This window comes from Lissotriton vulgaris, chromosome 10, assembly GCF_964263255.1.
Source record: "Lissotriton vulgaris chromosome 10, aLisVul1.2, whole genome shotgun sequence".
NCBI lineage: Eukaryota > Metazoa > Chordata > Amphibia > Caudata > Salamandridae > Lissotriton > Lissotriton vulgaris.
This window is the reverse complement of record NC_141698.1, coordinates 298,072,829-298,087,063: the sequence shown is the minus strand read 5'-3', so window position 1 is coordinate 298,087,063 and position 14,235 is coordinate 298,072,829. Positions and strand designations below refer to the sequence as shown.

The following is a 14,235-nucleotide window of genomic DNA, read 5'->3' as shown; positions in this document are numbered from 1 at the left end:
AATATTTTGCGAATTCTGTAGTGATCACGGCTAAAAAGTTATTTTTGGTGTGACATTGAAGGAGACGGGGTTATCTAAGCTTCACTTTACGCCTTATTGATCCAACAAATATTTACTCGTGTGTTGATCAAGAGAGGTAAATATAGATAAAATAGGGAGGCTTTCTTTCTTGCTGCAAAAACCCTACCTGAGGACGCACATCTCGCCACACGCAGCCTCTGCCCCTGGGTGCAGGAACGCTGTAGGTCTCGCCGCCATTACCAACTCACGGCGGCTGGAGACTACAGCTCCCAGCGGGCTTTGCGTGCACTTCCGGTTCCCGCAGCCAGCGCGCCCGGAGGCGCTACAAAGGCGGGCCAGCCCCTCGGTGGAGCGGGAGGCTTTCTTTCTTGCTGCAAAAACCCTACCTGAGGACGCACATCTCGCCACACGCAGCCTCTGCCCCTGGGTGCAGGAACGCTGTAGGTCTCGCCGCCATTACCAACTCACGGCGGCTGGAGACTACAGCTCCCAGCGGGCTTTGCGTGCACTTCCGGTTCCCGCAGCCAGCGCGCCCGGAGGCGCTACAAAGGCGGGCCAACCCCTCCGCGTCGCGGGACGCGTGCGGGCGGCGCCGGGCTGAGCCCGGGCAGAGGGCGGGCCGTCTGTGGCCGTCAGGGGCTGGTAAGGCTGGGCTGGGCCACGTCCCTTATCCTTACGCTCCAGCAGCAGTGAGTGCATAAGTCCGGTGTGACTTCCAGTCCAGCTCCACACCATCATGTCCACCCGCTCTGGAAAGCTTCTTAGGAGTGAAGGCGAAAAGGGGAACAACGCCGCGAGCCCCGTAATTGGAACTATGGACCGTTTCATCACAAGGGTGGCGGCGGTGATTGAAAAGGAGATTGCTATGTCTGAAAGGCGTCTATCCGAGGTCTACCTCCCCTCAAGATGCTCATCCTTGGGGGTTGCTGCCCAGGTGTTACTCCGGCCAGTGTCCGGGTTCACTCTGTCACTCCACCTAGTGCCCCTGGTGTTTCTACAGATCCCTCCCATTTGGCTGGTATAGAGCAAACTATAGATAGGCTGGAAAATCTGGCCTCACTCATTCCTATAGTTACTGTGGATGATGATGATGGTGATCTTACTAAATTGCCTTCTCCATTATCACCTAATATCCCAAATGAAGTTACCAGTGAACCCCTGTCTCTAAAACCGCTTACCCCCTCCTTGGTTATACCGGAAGGGGAGTTAGATAGGGTTTCCCTTAACATTGAAACTCTTGACACCAGGCAGGAGAATAGACCCCTAACTAAAAACCCAAGAAAACGGAAAAAGGGTAGGCTAGTGAGACAGGCCGCTCTCTATCAAAGAGTAAGGAAGCCCTCTGGTCCTGGTTTGAAAAACACAAGGGGTAAGTCCATAGTGAATGAAGATGACATAGTAGGGGATGTGCTGATCTCTCACAAGGGGCTACACCCAGAAGCTAACACTGCCAAGGTCTCTAAGATAACTGACTCAGTAACAGTTGAAAATATCTTTGATAAGGTACAGAGTCTCCTGAAACCACTACTAACACAGGTCAAGGGACTAGGGGAGAGGATAGACAAGTTAGAGCAATCAACCCTTGACGGGTTCCACTCACTCAAAACCACATTCAAGCAAATTATTAGAGTGAGTGAAAACAAGGAAATGGGTACAAAGGGGAAAGAACCACCATCCCAGAGAGACCCTAAACCCATAATAAGTCCAAATAAAGTTGTTTCTAACAGCCCACCAACCTTAGCTGTAAAATCTCCTCCCTGCCTCAAAGGAGGGCCAAAACACAAGGGGCCACCAACACACTTAGAGTCTGACAAAAATAAGCCTAAGTCTCTTCCACAAAAACCGACACAGTTAGCAAGTGGCAGAAGGGAAGATTCCCAAAACTCAGGCACACGTAATAAACCCAATGGGCCAGCGATAGGGAAAGGTCTTAGATCTGTATCCCAACCTACAGCCCCACCTACCATCCTATCGGTCCCTAGTAAACCAGCACGAAGGATTCCTCCAGTAAACCTTCCACCAGACTGTCAGCCCTTTGTTGCTGTTATGGTCAACGTGCCCCCTTTAAGGGAAGGCCAGCTGGAAAACCACCTGTCACTTAAGAATAAGTGCATCCACTGGCTGAAGGAAAATAAGCCAATCCCGCTGGGTGTGGATGGTATTATTCTAAGTGTCCGTAGAGTCGGGTGGGTAGGGCAGGGGAAAAAAACTCAGGAGGGGGATTGTATAATTATAAACTTTCAAGACCCTAGAGTAGTGCCCACGATTTGTACCCCTATTAAAAGCATGGGGACTCCGGGGGTTAAAGTGGTTGATCTTTCTTACTTTTACCCCAGGCAAATTGTCAGCCCAACTAGAGGCAGTTCAAGTTCCCTTATCTTCAGTCAAAACTGGGCCGGGGCTACGGGGGGTGAAAGGGAGAACCTAATGTGGGCACCAGGACCTTGCTGACTGGAAACCGCGAGTATAGTAGAGCCAGTAGGAGTACCACCCTCCAATACAATTCTTGCAAGTGGGCTAGTGGACTCTCTAGATATCCCCCAAGATCCTTGCTCCCCTCAGATACCAGTGAGGAGGACCATAGACAGGGGCATTCTTGCGCCCAGCAACGCTCCACCTGTGACGGACCTAGCCTTCAAGGTTTTCAGCTGGAATGTCGCAGGGATTGCAAGAAAACTGACCCTACCGGAATTTAATGCGTGGGTTGACGAGCACTCCTTGTGCCTATTCCAAGAGACATGGAGCTTGGTGCCGGTTCATAGGGTGGGATTTTCCTCCTATTTCTCCCCTGCGCAAACCTCGGAAACAGGGAGGGGGCGACCTTCGGGTGGCCTTCTCATTTGGGTCGCAGCTTCTTTAGACTGCAGAGTAGTGGAGTTCCCTACAGGTTGCCCGGACATACAAAACATCACCCTAATAGACCAAAGGGGAAGAATTGTCTTAAATGTTTATAATGTCTATGCTCGGGGAACCAGGGGTGGGAGAAAGTCTCCTGTAATATCTCTCCTCGAGACTTTGCTAACCAACTCCCCATATAAGAAGCGTACCTTGGTTGCGGGTGACATGAACTGTACGTTCGAGCCCTTGGGCTCGGACGTGTCTCTCGATCAAGAAGAGGAGGACATGAGGTTGGGGATCCCGGTCCTGGAAATCCCACTGATTAGAAGGTGGACAGAAGTGGCGCTCCAGATATATTCCTTGAGCCTCGAACTTAACCTAAGGGCAGCTAATGGGAGGACACCCTCGGATAGGGGGGGTGCCCATACTTTTAATAGACCAGGGCACACCTCCAGGTTAGATTATTTTCTAATAGATGTAAACCTATGGTCTTACGTAAGGGACATGCAGGTGGTCCCCACGACTGAAAGTGACCACAATTCACTCTCGCTAAGCATGGACCAGTGGTGGCGCCCTTCAAGGAAGGTCAACAATAACCCGGTAGCCGCACGCCCGGATGAGTCTGAAGTCTCCCTTTGCGGCAGACGTATAAAATGGGCGAAATTGGCACTCTCCGAGGCAAAGGTAGGGGAAATTCAATCCCTTTTAAATCATGCGGTAATAACCCTTAGAACATCTCTAGAAGGGGCAGGCTGTGTCAGTGGGCTATTTGTTTCCTTGGTAGAAGCATTAACTAAAGTGTTTACCGCACACCCTTATAAGCCAGGCAACAAAGAATCTAAAAAACCAGCTGTTGGTTGGTACACCCAAACTTGTAGGGTCCACAAGGCAAAGCTAGTAGAGGCAGTTAAGCGCAAAGCCCGAAGTGAGATACAGGAAGCAAGGAAGGCTTACAATAAGTCCATCCAAGTTGCTAGGAGGGAGTGGGAAGACAAATTCTGGGAAGACCTGCTCCAGGCCAGCAAAAGTAGGGATCCAAGGGCCTTTTGGAATCTCATAGGCACACGGAACAAACCCGATGCATCCATGAGACCCTGCAATATCCCCCCCCAAAATTGGGTTGAACATTTCGGGACCTTATACCTCCCTCCAGATGGGGAACTGAATGTTGGGATAAACCCTACTCTAGTGATCGAACCGCATGCCTATGATCTCTTCACTCCCTTAGAGATTGAGGGGGTTATAGGGTGGGTAGCGCCCCGTAAGGCGGCGGGCCCAGACGGACTTCCGGGGGACCTCATGAGGGCATTCCCAGTGGAATGGGGAAGGGTCATTGCCACTCTCCTAAATGCCATCATGATAGGAGGGGCAGTGCCAGAATCCTGGAAAGGGGCGGTTGTGGTCCCGATTTACAAAAAAGGGTGTAGGGAAACCCCGGGGAACTACCGCCCTATAAGTCTGATAGACTCCACCCAAAAGATAGCTGGTAAAGCTATCCTCGGTAGGATTCTCCATTGGGTGGAGGAGAACAAAATCCTATCAGACTTTCAGGCAGGCTTTCGGGCGGGAATGGGGACAATAGAGCAGGTGTTTAGGTTGTTACTATTGGGGTGGAAAGTGGTGGAACTAGGCAGGGGCAGTCTTTACTTGGCCTTTATTGACCTGAAGACTGCCTTTGACCTAGTCCCCCGGGAAGAGCTATGGAGGGTGCTCTATGAGCTGGGATTACCCCCTTACATCTTGTCCCTCCTAATTAGCCTCCATGCCCATACCTTTGCACAGGTCCGTTGGGGTAAAAACGGAGAGCTCACTGAAAAAATACCAGTGTCCAGGGGCGTAAGACAGGGCTGCGTCTTGGCGCCCACCCTATTTTCATTATATGTGAATGGGGTGGTAAAACATCTGCAACAAGAACCAGCAGACGCCCCCTGTCTTGGAGGAGTCCGCATCCCCACCTTGCTTTTTGCGGACGACACGCTTCTGATCTCGAAGACCCCCCAAGGCCTGCAGAAATTGTTAACGCGTTTCCAGGACTTTTGTGCTGCAAAAGGTTTAACAATAAACGTGGCCAAAACAAAATACTTAGTCCTAAATCCACCTAGGAAACTGGGCTGCCCACCTACACTTAACTCTGTTCCCCTAGAGAAAGTGGCCGAATTCGATTACCTCGGTATTCGGATTACGGATAGGATGTCTTGGGCAAACCACATTGATAAAATGGTCCTAACCACAGGAGAGTAGGAGGAGCTCTCATGAGGGAGTTCCGGGCCTCACCCAGGAGATCTCTTACCCCAGTACTCGACATCTACAAGGCCAAAGTAGTGACATCAGCCTTGTATGGGGCCGAATTGTGGGGCCACTGCCGTTTGGATGCCCTGGCGACGGCGGAGAGCAAGTTGCTGAAATCCCTTATCTCTATTCCACTGAGCACTCCATCTGTACCAGTGTTGTTGGATACGGGCTGTAAAAACATTAAAGATCAAGCCCAGCTCCGCCCGCTCCTACTTTGGACACGAATTTGGAGGGGCGAAGAGCTAAAATCCTATGCTGACGGCCTGGGGGAAATAATGAGTATGGGGGGATGGGCTAAGATAAGGTGGTTAAGGGAAACAAAAAGTCTTCTGGAAAAGATTGGACTAGGGGACTGTTGGTCAACACGCTCGGCCCCTCCAAAAGACACTGTCAAGGCGCTTTTCTGGAAATGGACTGCGGAGCGTCTAACTGCTAATTCGAACCACTGCAAGTCCACTGTTGCCTTCTTACAAATCAAGGATATTGTGGCTTTTGAACCCTACCTAGATTTGATAACCCTCCCCTTTGACCGAGCCCTCTATTTTAAATTTAGAGTTGGATCCCTCCCCCTGGGTGCTGTGGTATCAAAATGGACATCAGCGGCCCGTACTTCCCCTAATTGTGCATGTTGCCCGAGCAGGGTTGAGTCCATCGCACATGTTCTATTTGAGTGCCCGGATTATGCAAGGCCAAGGTCCTCCTGGTTGAAACCTCTTTGCCGGAATTTGGGCACACGTAGCCACCTGGAAGCCCTGCGTATTCTAACTACGGACACTTCCCCCTCTATTGTGTGTGGAATAGCAAAATTTTTAAAACAGTTTTGGCTTATTCGTTGTAAGAGATTGTCAGTAGCGGTTTAATTCTTTTTTAGCTAAATTATCTTTGGGCACTTTAAGTCCTTTTATCCTTTTTAACGAGTTCTTATACTGACTCTTATAGCTATGTTTTTTTTTATGGTGTGCATTGTTATGATTGTATTTTAAATGTGCTTATAAGATATCTCTGCATATCGAATAAAAGCTTATGACAATGACGATAAAATAGATAGATAAAATGTCTTGTCGAACATAAGAAAATGTTTGAAACAAAATAAAATACTTTTGCTTTTACTCCTTCTAAGAACCCTATTAAACCTAATGTATATTTAACAGTGGGGGTCAAAAATTAAGCACATTAGAGAAAATATTTGACCCAGCAAATTATGCCAGTTTTCTTCTGAAAGGTCATCCCAGGTATTTTGCATTACAAAAGTAGACAGTTTCTCGATTTTTTATGATTTTTTGACATAGAAGAGAAAAGCTAAAATGGCAGGGCCGGTTTTAGCGCCGATGGCACTTGGTGCAACAATCACTTTTGGCGCCCCCATGACCGCTTCCTCGGATTCTCTCCCTAACACCTGGCAAAAGTGCCCCTCACCTCTCCACTCATAAGATATAGTTAAACAGAGCACCTATCCCCCCTTTGAGGTCAGCGCCTGCGCAGTTGCACTGCCCTAAAGCCGGCCCAGAGGTCACGTGACGTATTTCTATCTATGAAAGGGATGAAGAATAAACAATGATTTGCTTTTCTAATTTAGTATAACGAATGACTGTTTCATTTTCAGGGATCTCCATGATACCCCGACAACTCCGAAAACAAATGAGCTTCCAGATAACCAAGAATCAGAAGAAAGGTAATTTACACGGAGAGTGAATTCCTTGCTCTAACTATTACTCGCTTTAACATTTTTGTGTTTTCTGGAATGTGAAGTCAAATAAGCAAACTTTCTTACTTTTCAGATTTAAAATTAAATTAGTAAAAAAAAAGATCCACTAAGTGTTAAAAAGGGTTCCAAAGACAACCAGTAACCAAAGACCCTTTTTTGTTGCCCGGCGATATCGCCTCTATGACCCACCAATGTTAACCAATGAAGAAGCAGGCGCTGGAGACTGGAAGGCAGGAAACGAGGATTTTATTCTCTCCGGAGGAGAACACATCAATTCAGACAGCAAGTATCGTCACGAGGTGCTCTAACCACATCTCTGAGGCCTGGCCTCTTATACTAGGGTTTATGACCTTTATTGCACATAACACATTCTCGCAATGCGCTAATAGTTGAAAGAACATCCTCGGAATCTCCCCTTTAGGCCCGTTCCCACATACATTTACAGTTGGATTCCCCACCCCGGTCACAACAGGTGATGGTTGTCGCACAGCAGGGCATTCCGCCGATTCACGGAATGCATGGGGTTGGTCGGATCTCATGGGGTGGGGGCTTTGATCGATTCGGGGGTCTTTTGATGGGGAGGGGAAGCTTCCTACTGTACGGGGTAATAAACAGTATCCGCAGAGCCAGGTGGCGGCCTGGGAACAGGGAAGACAAACGGGGACACAGGAAAAGGGGGTTTGCATCAAAAGGGTTTGAGGCCATGAAAGGAATGAGGGGAGGTGTCGCGCTGGGAACAGGATGGGATTCCGTGGTGAAGCTGCGCTGAAGAGGGGTTTATGACCCAAGGCATGAGAGAGCGGGGGTTGTCAGCGTGCGGGGGAATGCTTGCGAGGTTAAGAGAGAGAGAGAGAGACGCGCTGGCTATCAGCGAGGGGGCAGGGAGGCCATGGTGTTCAAAATGGCTGTCGCTTACGCGCACGAATGGGCTTGGAAAGGGGCAAGATGGCGCCGATAATGTTGACGTTTTGCAGTCTAATCTTTAACAGTCCTCCCTTTTCAACATATCTTAGCCAACTTGCTTACTCAATGTCAATCTTCATCAAATTCCTAACCTCGGCATCATATATTGCTCTCATACGTTCGTTTTCAAAGTCCACAGTCTTAGGGCAAATACAATTTGCACATAATGAACACAGAGGTGGCAGACATTGAATTCCTAAGCATAGACCGCATATTACAACTACAGGAATCAGGATAATGGTGAACAGTCTCCAACCCCAGTTCTTAACGGTGTTCCAGAACCAACCACCAAGCGACCATTCTTCTTGTTCCTGGTGGACTTCTGAAGAGAGTCTGTGAAGATGTTCGATGGCTTTGTACACTGAGGGTGAGTTGTCCGGTATGTATGTACAGCAGCTGGACCCAATGATGCGGCATGCTCCACCACGGTCCGCAAGAACCACATCCAGGACAAGGCGGTTCTGGAGGGCCACCAAGCGGACCGCTTGAAGTTCAGCGGTGTTGTTAGCAAGGATACCAGCCGTGATGTTCATTGTTGTCTCAACTGCTTGAGTCAGATGTCGGATGGCACGGCTGTTTGCCATCGGGCCCCAGAGGGGGACTAGTCCTTTCATAGCATCGATGAATTGCGCTCCTGTTGAATCGGCTTGTTCGATGTCCTTGGCTCGTTTTTGTCTGTGATGGTTTGCTGGTGCCACATAAGTCGGAGGAAGGATGAAAGATATGAAACAAGTGCCCCCCCAGCCTTTGGGGAGCCAGGTGTAAGCCTTCGTGCCGCAGACGAAATACATGTTTGGAGATGCCACAAAGGAAGGTGGGTCGGCGGAGTCCAGAGTTCTGGAAAACCGGCAGGCACTGTGGCCTACCAGCTGAGTCCCAAGCCCTTCCATGCACATGTGGCCGGTGACGTTGATGACTGACAGGGCCACAGTCAGAGTGGCAGCCGTTCGCTTTCGCAGGTAGGAGAAGGTGGTTCTGGTTGGATTATTGAACACTTGCATTTCAACTTGTTCTTTAGCAGGGATATCCAAGTGGATTGTGTTGTTGTCGGTCTGCGGGCAGAAGTGTGTCTTTGTTCTGTTCCGCCAGACCCCGTTGTAGAAATGCGTTACGGTTTTGCTGGAGGTGGCATTGTCCTTAAAGCTTTCTTGCAGAAGCATCAGCCAGGCAAGACAGGAGCCGTGAACTGAGAAAGGTGAAGGGATGAATGGTATCGAGTGTCCAGTGGCGTGGGGTAGCAACCCACAGATCCAACAGTTGGTGGCATTGGTGGCAAGGTTGTGCTGGTGAAGTAGTTGTACGAAGGAGTTATTCCAAAATTCCTTTCGCCTCTCTCTGAGTTGGGGAGAGAGCGAAATCAGATAATGTTCCTTCATGGTGGTAGGCTGGACAGTGGTCAAGAAGGTTTCGTGAGCAGGTGCATTTTCTTCCACAATCCAGAGTGTGGTCATGAGGAGAAAGCAGAAGAGGATTGTGATGAAGAGCGCAATAGTCTTGGAGCTATGGAGTTTGTCTGCTTTTGGGTTTCTGCGGTGGGTATTTCCTGTTGCCTTCATCATCTTCTTATTTGACGCTTCCATCATCTTCTTATCTGGCGCTTCCATCATCTTCAAGGGGCTCGGTAGCGGGCAGAACCACAGACTTTGTTTTGCTTCTCTCCGGGTAACCCTTGGTAGTGTTTAGGTCACCGTTCTGAGATTTAACTCAGTCCGTGGTCTACTTAGCCGAGACTCCCTCCTTTCGACGCAGGAAATACCCTTCTTTTGATGGCACTGTGGGATCAGAGAATTTTGAAAGTTCAAGTGTGCCAGTATCTGGATAGCAGGTTAGTGACGGTCGATCCTTGTTCAGGAGCTCTTCTTGGTTGTCGATGTTTTCAGTCGAGGTCAGGGTCGAAGAGATCTTCTTACAGTGGTGTGCATGCAGCCAGTTGCGTTTTCCCTCCACCCGTAGGGCTGTTCGGGTGGTGATGAGGACTTGCCAGGGGCCCGTCCACCGGGGTTCCAGACTCTTGGCACGCTGGAAATTCCGGATCAGGACAAAATCCCCAGGCTGAATGGTGTGTCCGGGACCCCTGGAAGTGTCAGGGATGGCATGCAGCACCTGTTGATGGATAACAGACAGCGTTTTAGTCAACTGACATAAGTAATCAGACATTAGGACGTCCGGGACGTCATGAATGGAAGTTGGTTTCGGTGCAGACCAGACATTCATAGGCCGGCCGAATACAACTTCGTATGGCGTCAAGTGGTGTTTGGTGGGGGTGGAACGCATTGAAAGCAATGCCAGGGGGAGTGCGTCTGGCCATTTCAGTCCTGTGGTAGCTACTATTTTGGCCAATTTTAGTTTCAGTGTGGCGTTATGTCGTTCAACTAGTCCAGCAGATTGGGGGTGGAAGACTGCGTGGAACTTTTGTTTTACACCCAACCCCTTCAAAATGAGTTGGATAACTTCGGCTACGAAGTGGGGGCCATTGTCGCTCCACAAAATTCGACAAAGGCCGTAACGGGGGAAAAACTCCTTTAACAGTACTTTTGCTGTGGCCATTGCAGTGTTGTCACGGGTTGGATATGCTTCCACCCATTTGCTAAATGCACATACCACCACAAGTACATATTTCAGGCCTTGACATCTGTCTAGTTGGATGTAGTCCATCTGCAGGACTTCAAATGGGTGATTCGGGACCCCAAACCCTCCCCGGGGTACTACAGTTCCTTTCCCGGGATTGTGTTGCAGGCATATCAAACATTGTTGGACCAGGCGTTTGGCGGACTCTGTGATCTTATCATTGTGCCAAACTCTGGAGACAAGTTCAATCATGGGGGCTGATCCTATGTGGGCAGGGGAATGCGCCATAGTCAGTATGGGGATCAGATACGAGTCAGGTAACAACCATTTGTTTGTGTCTTTTGTCCGCCAGCAGCCTTCGTCATCTTTCAATCCCACCCGTGTCCATTCGGTCAGTTCGTGTTGTGTGCTAGCCATTTGAATGTCTCTAATAGTGTCCCTAGCGTCAGACCATTTTTCGGCTTGTGACCTGGTCGCGTACATGCGTGTTGTCGTCCTATTTTCAGCTGTCGTTCGGGCAGTGATGTCGGCTAGTGCATTCCCCTGTCCAATAATGTCTGTCACCCTTTTGTGTGCCTGACATTTGATGACTGCAAGCTTTTTGGGGAGAAGGACGGCTTCGATCAAGGCGGAGACTAGATCCCCGTGCAAAATGGGGGTGCCGTGTGAGGTCAAGAATCCCCTCTCCCTCCAAAGGAGCCCAAAATGGTGAACCACCCCAAAGGCATACTGGCTGTCGGTGTAAATGTTTGCTGTGGTTCCTGCTGCTAGAATACAGGCTCGTGTCAGGGCAATCAGTTCCGCTGCCTGGGCAGATCGTTGCGTTATGCGGGCTGTCTCGACTACGGTTCGAGCCGTGGTGACTGCATAGGCAGCTGAAGTGGTGCCATCGGGGAGTTTGATGCAAGAACCGTCCACCCACAGCTCTCCGTCGGGGTCGGGGAAAGCCGTGTCTCTGAGGTCAACCCTACTTCTGGTCTGTTCGTCTGTGAGGGTCACACAGTCGTGTACAGGGTGCGCATTGGGATCGTTTTCTGGTAAGGGCAGCAGGGTTGCTGGGTTCAGTGTGGTGCATCTCTTCAGAGTAATGTGGGGTGCGAGCAGAGTCAGTTCGTATCCTGTCAGTCGTGCACTCGTCAGGTGTTGCGTTTTGGTTTGGTTTAGGAGGGTGTCAACTGCATGGGGTACCAGTACTGTGAGGGAATTCGAGAGCACGATCCCCTCACTCTGTCGGATAGAGATCGCAGCAGCAGCTACGGCTCGAAGGCAAGCAGGCAGGGCTCTGGCTACAGGGTCAAGAGTGGCTGAGAAATAAGCGCATGGTCGTTGCTTTGAGCCGATGGACTGGGTCAGGACAGATAAAGCACACCCCTCCCTTTCGTGCGTGAAAAGGGAGAAGGGCTTCGTGTAATCGGGGGTACCCAACACAGGGGCCGAGCAGAGGGCATCTCGTAGTTGCATGAAAGAAGTCTGACACTCAGGGGTCCAAGGGAGTGGGAGAGGGATGTCCTTTGCTAGCAATGAAAGCAGTGGTTTTACTACAAGGCTAAAGTTGGGTAACCACTGTCGGCAGAAGGAGGTGAGGCCTAGTAGAGAGCGGACCTGTTTCTGGGTCTTAGGGACGGGGGTGTCGAGAATGGTTTGGATCCGGTCAGGAGTCAGCTTCCTTCCGTCTTTGGACAAAAGGTGGCCTAGGTAAGTGACCTGGGGTTGGCAGAATTGCAACTTCTTCTTAGAGACCTTGTGGCCATTTTCTGCAAGGAAATGCAGGAGTTGAATGGTGGCTGTGACAGCTAGTGGAGTGGTGTCGGCTGCCAAAAGGATGTCATCGACATATTGTACTAACACCACTCCATCGGGTAACTGGACTTGATCCAGTTGTCTCTTGAGGGCCTGGCTATAGATGCTAGGGCTTTCTGTGTAGCCCTGGGGTGCTCGGCCGAACCTATATGAGCGGGCTTTTAGGGTGAAACCGAAGAGATATCGGCTGTCTGGGTGGATAGGGATGGAAAAGAATGCGTTTTTGAGGTCAATGACAGTGAAGGTGGTGGCAGTGGAGGGAATCAAAGTCAGGATGGTGGTAATGTCCGAGACCACAGGGTACTGGGGTACCACCACTTTGTTGATCTCTCGAAGGTCAATGATGAAGCGGTATGCTTTCTCATCTCCTTCTCCCTGTTTCTTAATGATGGGCAAGATTGGGCTGTTGCAAACGTTGCTAACTACTTCCTCTACCACTCCTGCGTCTATCAGTGATTGGATGATTTCTACCAATGCCTTCTCGCCCTCGGGCGATATCCGATATTGTGGAAGTTTTGGGAGTGTTGCATCTGGTCGAACAGTGATGTGCACTGGGTCAATCATCATGCGCCCTACATCCGAATCCGTTTTGGCCCACAGATACGGAGGCAGAGTGTCAAGTAGGGAAGTGTCAGCGTCGGTGATGGAAAACATGTGTCTGGGGGGGCAATGTCTAAGCAGAACAGGATTGTCGTAAAGGAAAACTCGGACTCCATCTTGAGAACATCTAATCGTTGCTCGGAAGTGTTTCAATAAGTCGAGTCCCATAATTGCGTCAGGGCTATTGGAGGAAAGCAAGAACGTAGTGTCAGTGGTGTTGTTTTCTAAGTCAAAGAGGATTGGGGCGGACAAAGGGTTAGTGGAGGGCGTCCCATCGAAACCTGTCGATGTTATTAGTAAGCCAGACAAGGGTGCCCTTGGAATCAGTCGTTTAGATAATGCACTACGTGTTGCGCCAGTGTCTACCAGGAATGGTGACTTTGTACCCAAGACCTTAGCAGTGACATAAGGGCCTTGCTGGTCAACATGGAGCTCGACTGGATCCCTCCCTTGCCCTAGGCAGTCCTATGCGAAGTCATGAACGTCATCGTAGTCAGATTGCTGGCATTGGTTCTGTCGGGGTCGATCAAATGTGTTTGGTCTACTGGATCTATCATTAGTTGCGTTGTTTGGGGGCCCTCGCTGTGGTCCCCTATTTCTTGGTTCGTTTGCTGAATCTCTAGGATCTCTATTTCTGGTGAGTTCCAAAAGAACCGGGCACTGAGATTTCCAGTGGCCCGATCCTTTACAGAAGGCACACTGGTCCTCTCTAATGTCTGTACGTCCAATGTGGGGAGTTGAAGCACGGTCTTTGGGAGGTGCCGTTTTAGGGACATTCATCTGATGGTTTCCCCGGTATTGGTCTCGTCCCAGAGTCACCCCTTGCAGTTGAGCTATCATCACCCTCTCTTTTAATTCTTTCTTCTTCCTCTCTGTCGTTCTATCGTTTTCGTTTTTCTGATGTTCATAATATTGGGCCATCTGGAGGATAGCCGTAGGTTTGGAGGCTGCCCAACTACTTTCGCTGGCCTGCAGTTTCTGCGAGACCTCTGGTGATAAACCCTTAACGTAATTCTGGACAAACAGATGGTGTCCGGTTGCAGTGGTCAGGTCCTGGCCACTGTAATCGGAGAACACCGTTTCAAACCGGGAGAAGTATTCCGATACATCCTCCTGAGGTTTCTGGCGACAAGCCGTTACTATCGACCAGTCCACTTTCTTTTCTGGGATCAGGGTTTTTAATTTCTGTACGATTTTATCCGGGAGGTCTAAAATGGCTTTCAAAGGCTTTTGTCCGGGTTCTCGTTGTCTGTCTATGCCATCAAGTTGTGACCAGTTATGTCCAAACAGCTCTGAGTGGTCGACTTTCCGGATTTGCTTCCACACATCAGCTGGTAGACATAACCCGAAAAACAAGTCGATGTCAGCTAGAGTCATAATCGTCGATCCTAGGGCCGTACCCAACTCAGTATAGAAGGCAGTGGGGTTTTTACGTAGGTCTGGCAGAG

The 14,235-nt window shown here is 49.8% G+C and overlaps 1 protein-coding gene across 1 annotated transcript in view; it reads left to right on the top strand.

The window, feature by feature from the left end:
* ALS2CL (ALS2 C-terminal like) overlaps positions 1 to 14,235 on the top strand; it is a 719,895-nt gene that overhangs the window by 620,323 nt on the left and 85,337 nt on the right. Inside the window, exon 22 of the mRNA XM_086941072.1 lies at positions 6,755 to 6,823. Coding sequence (XP_086797198.1) covers positions 6,755 to 6,823 — 69 coding nt within the window. The remainder of the gene's footprint in view (positions 1 to 6,754; positions 6,824 to 14,235) is intronic.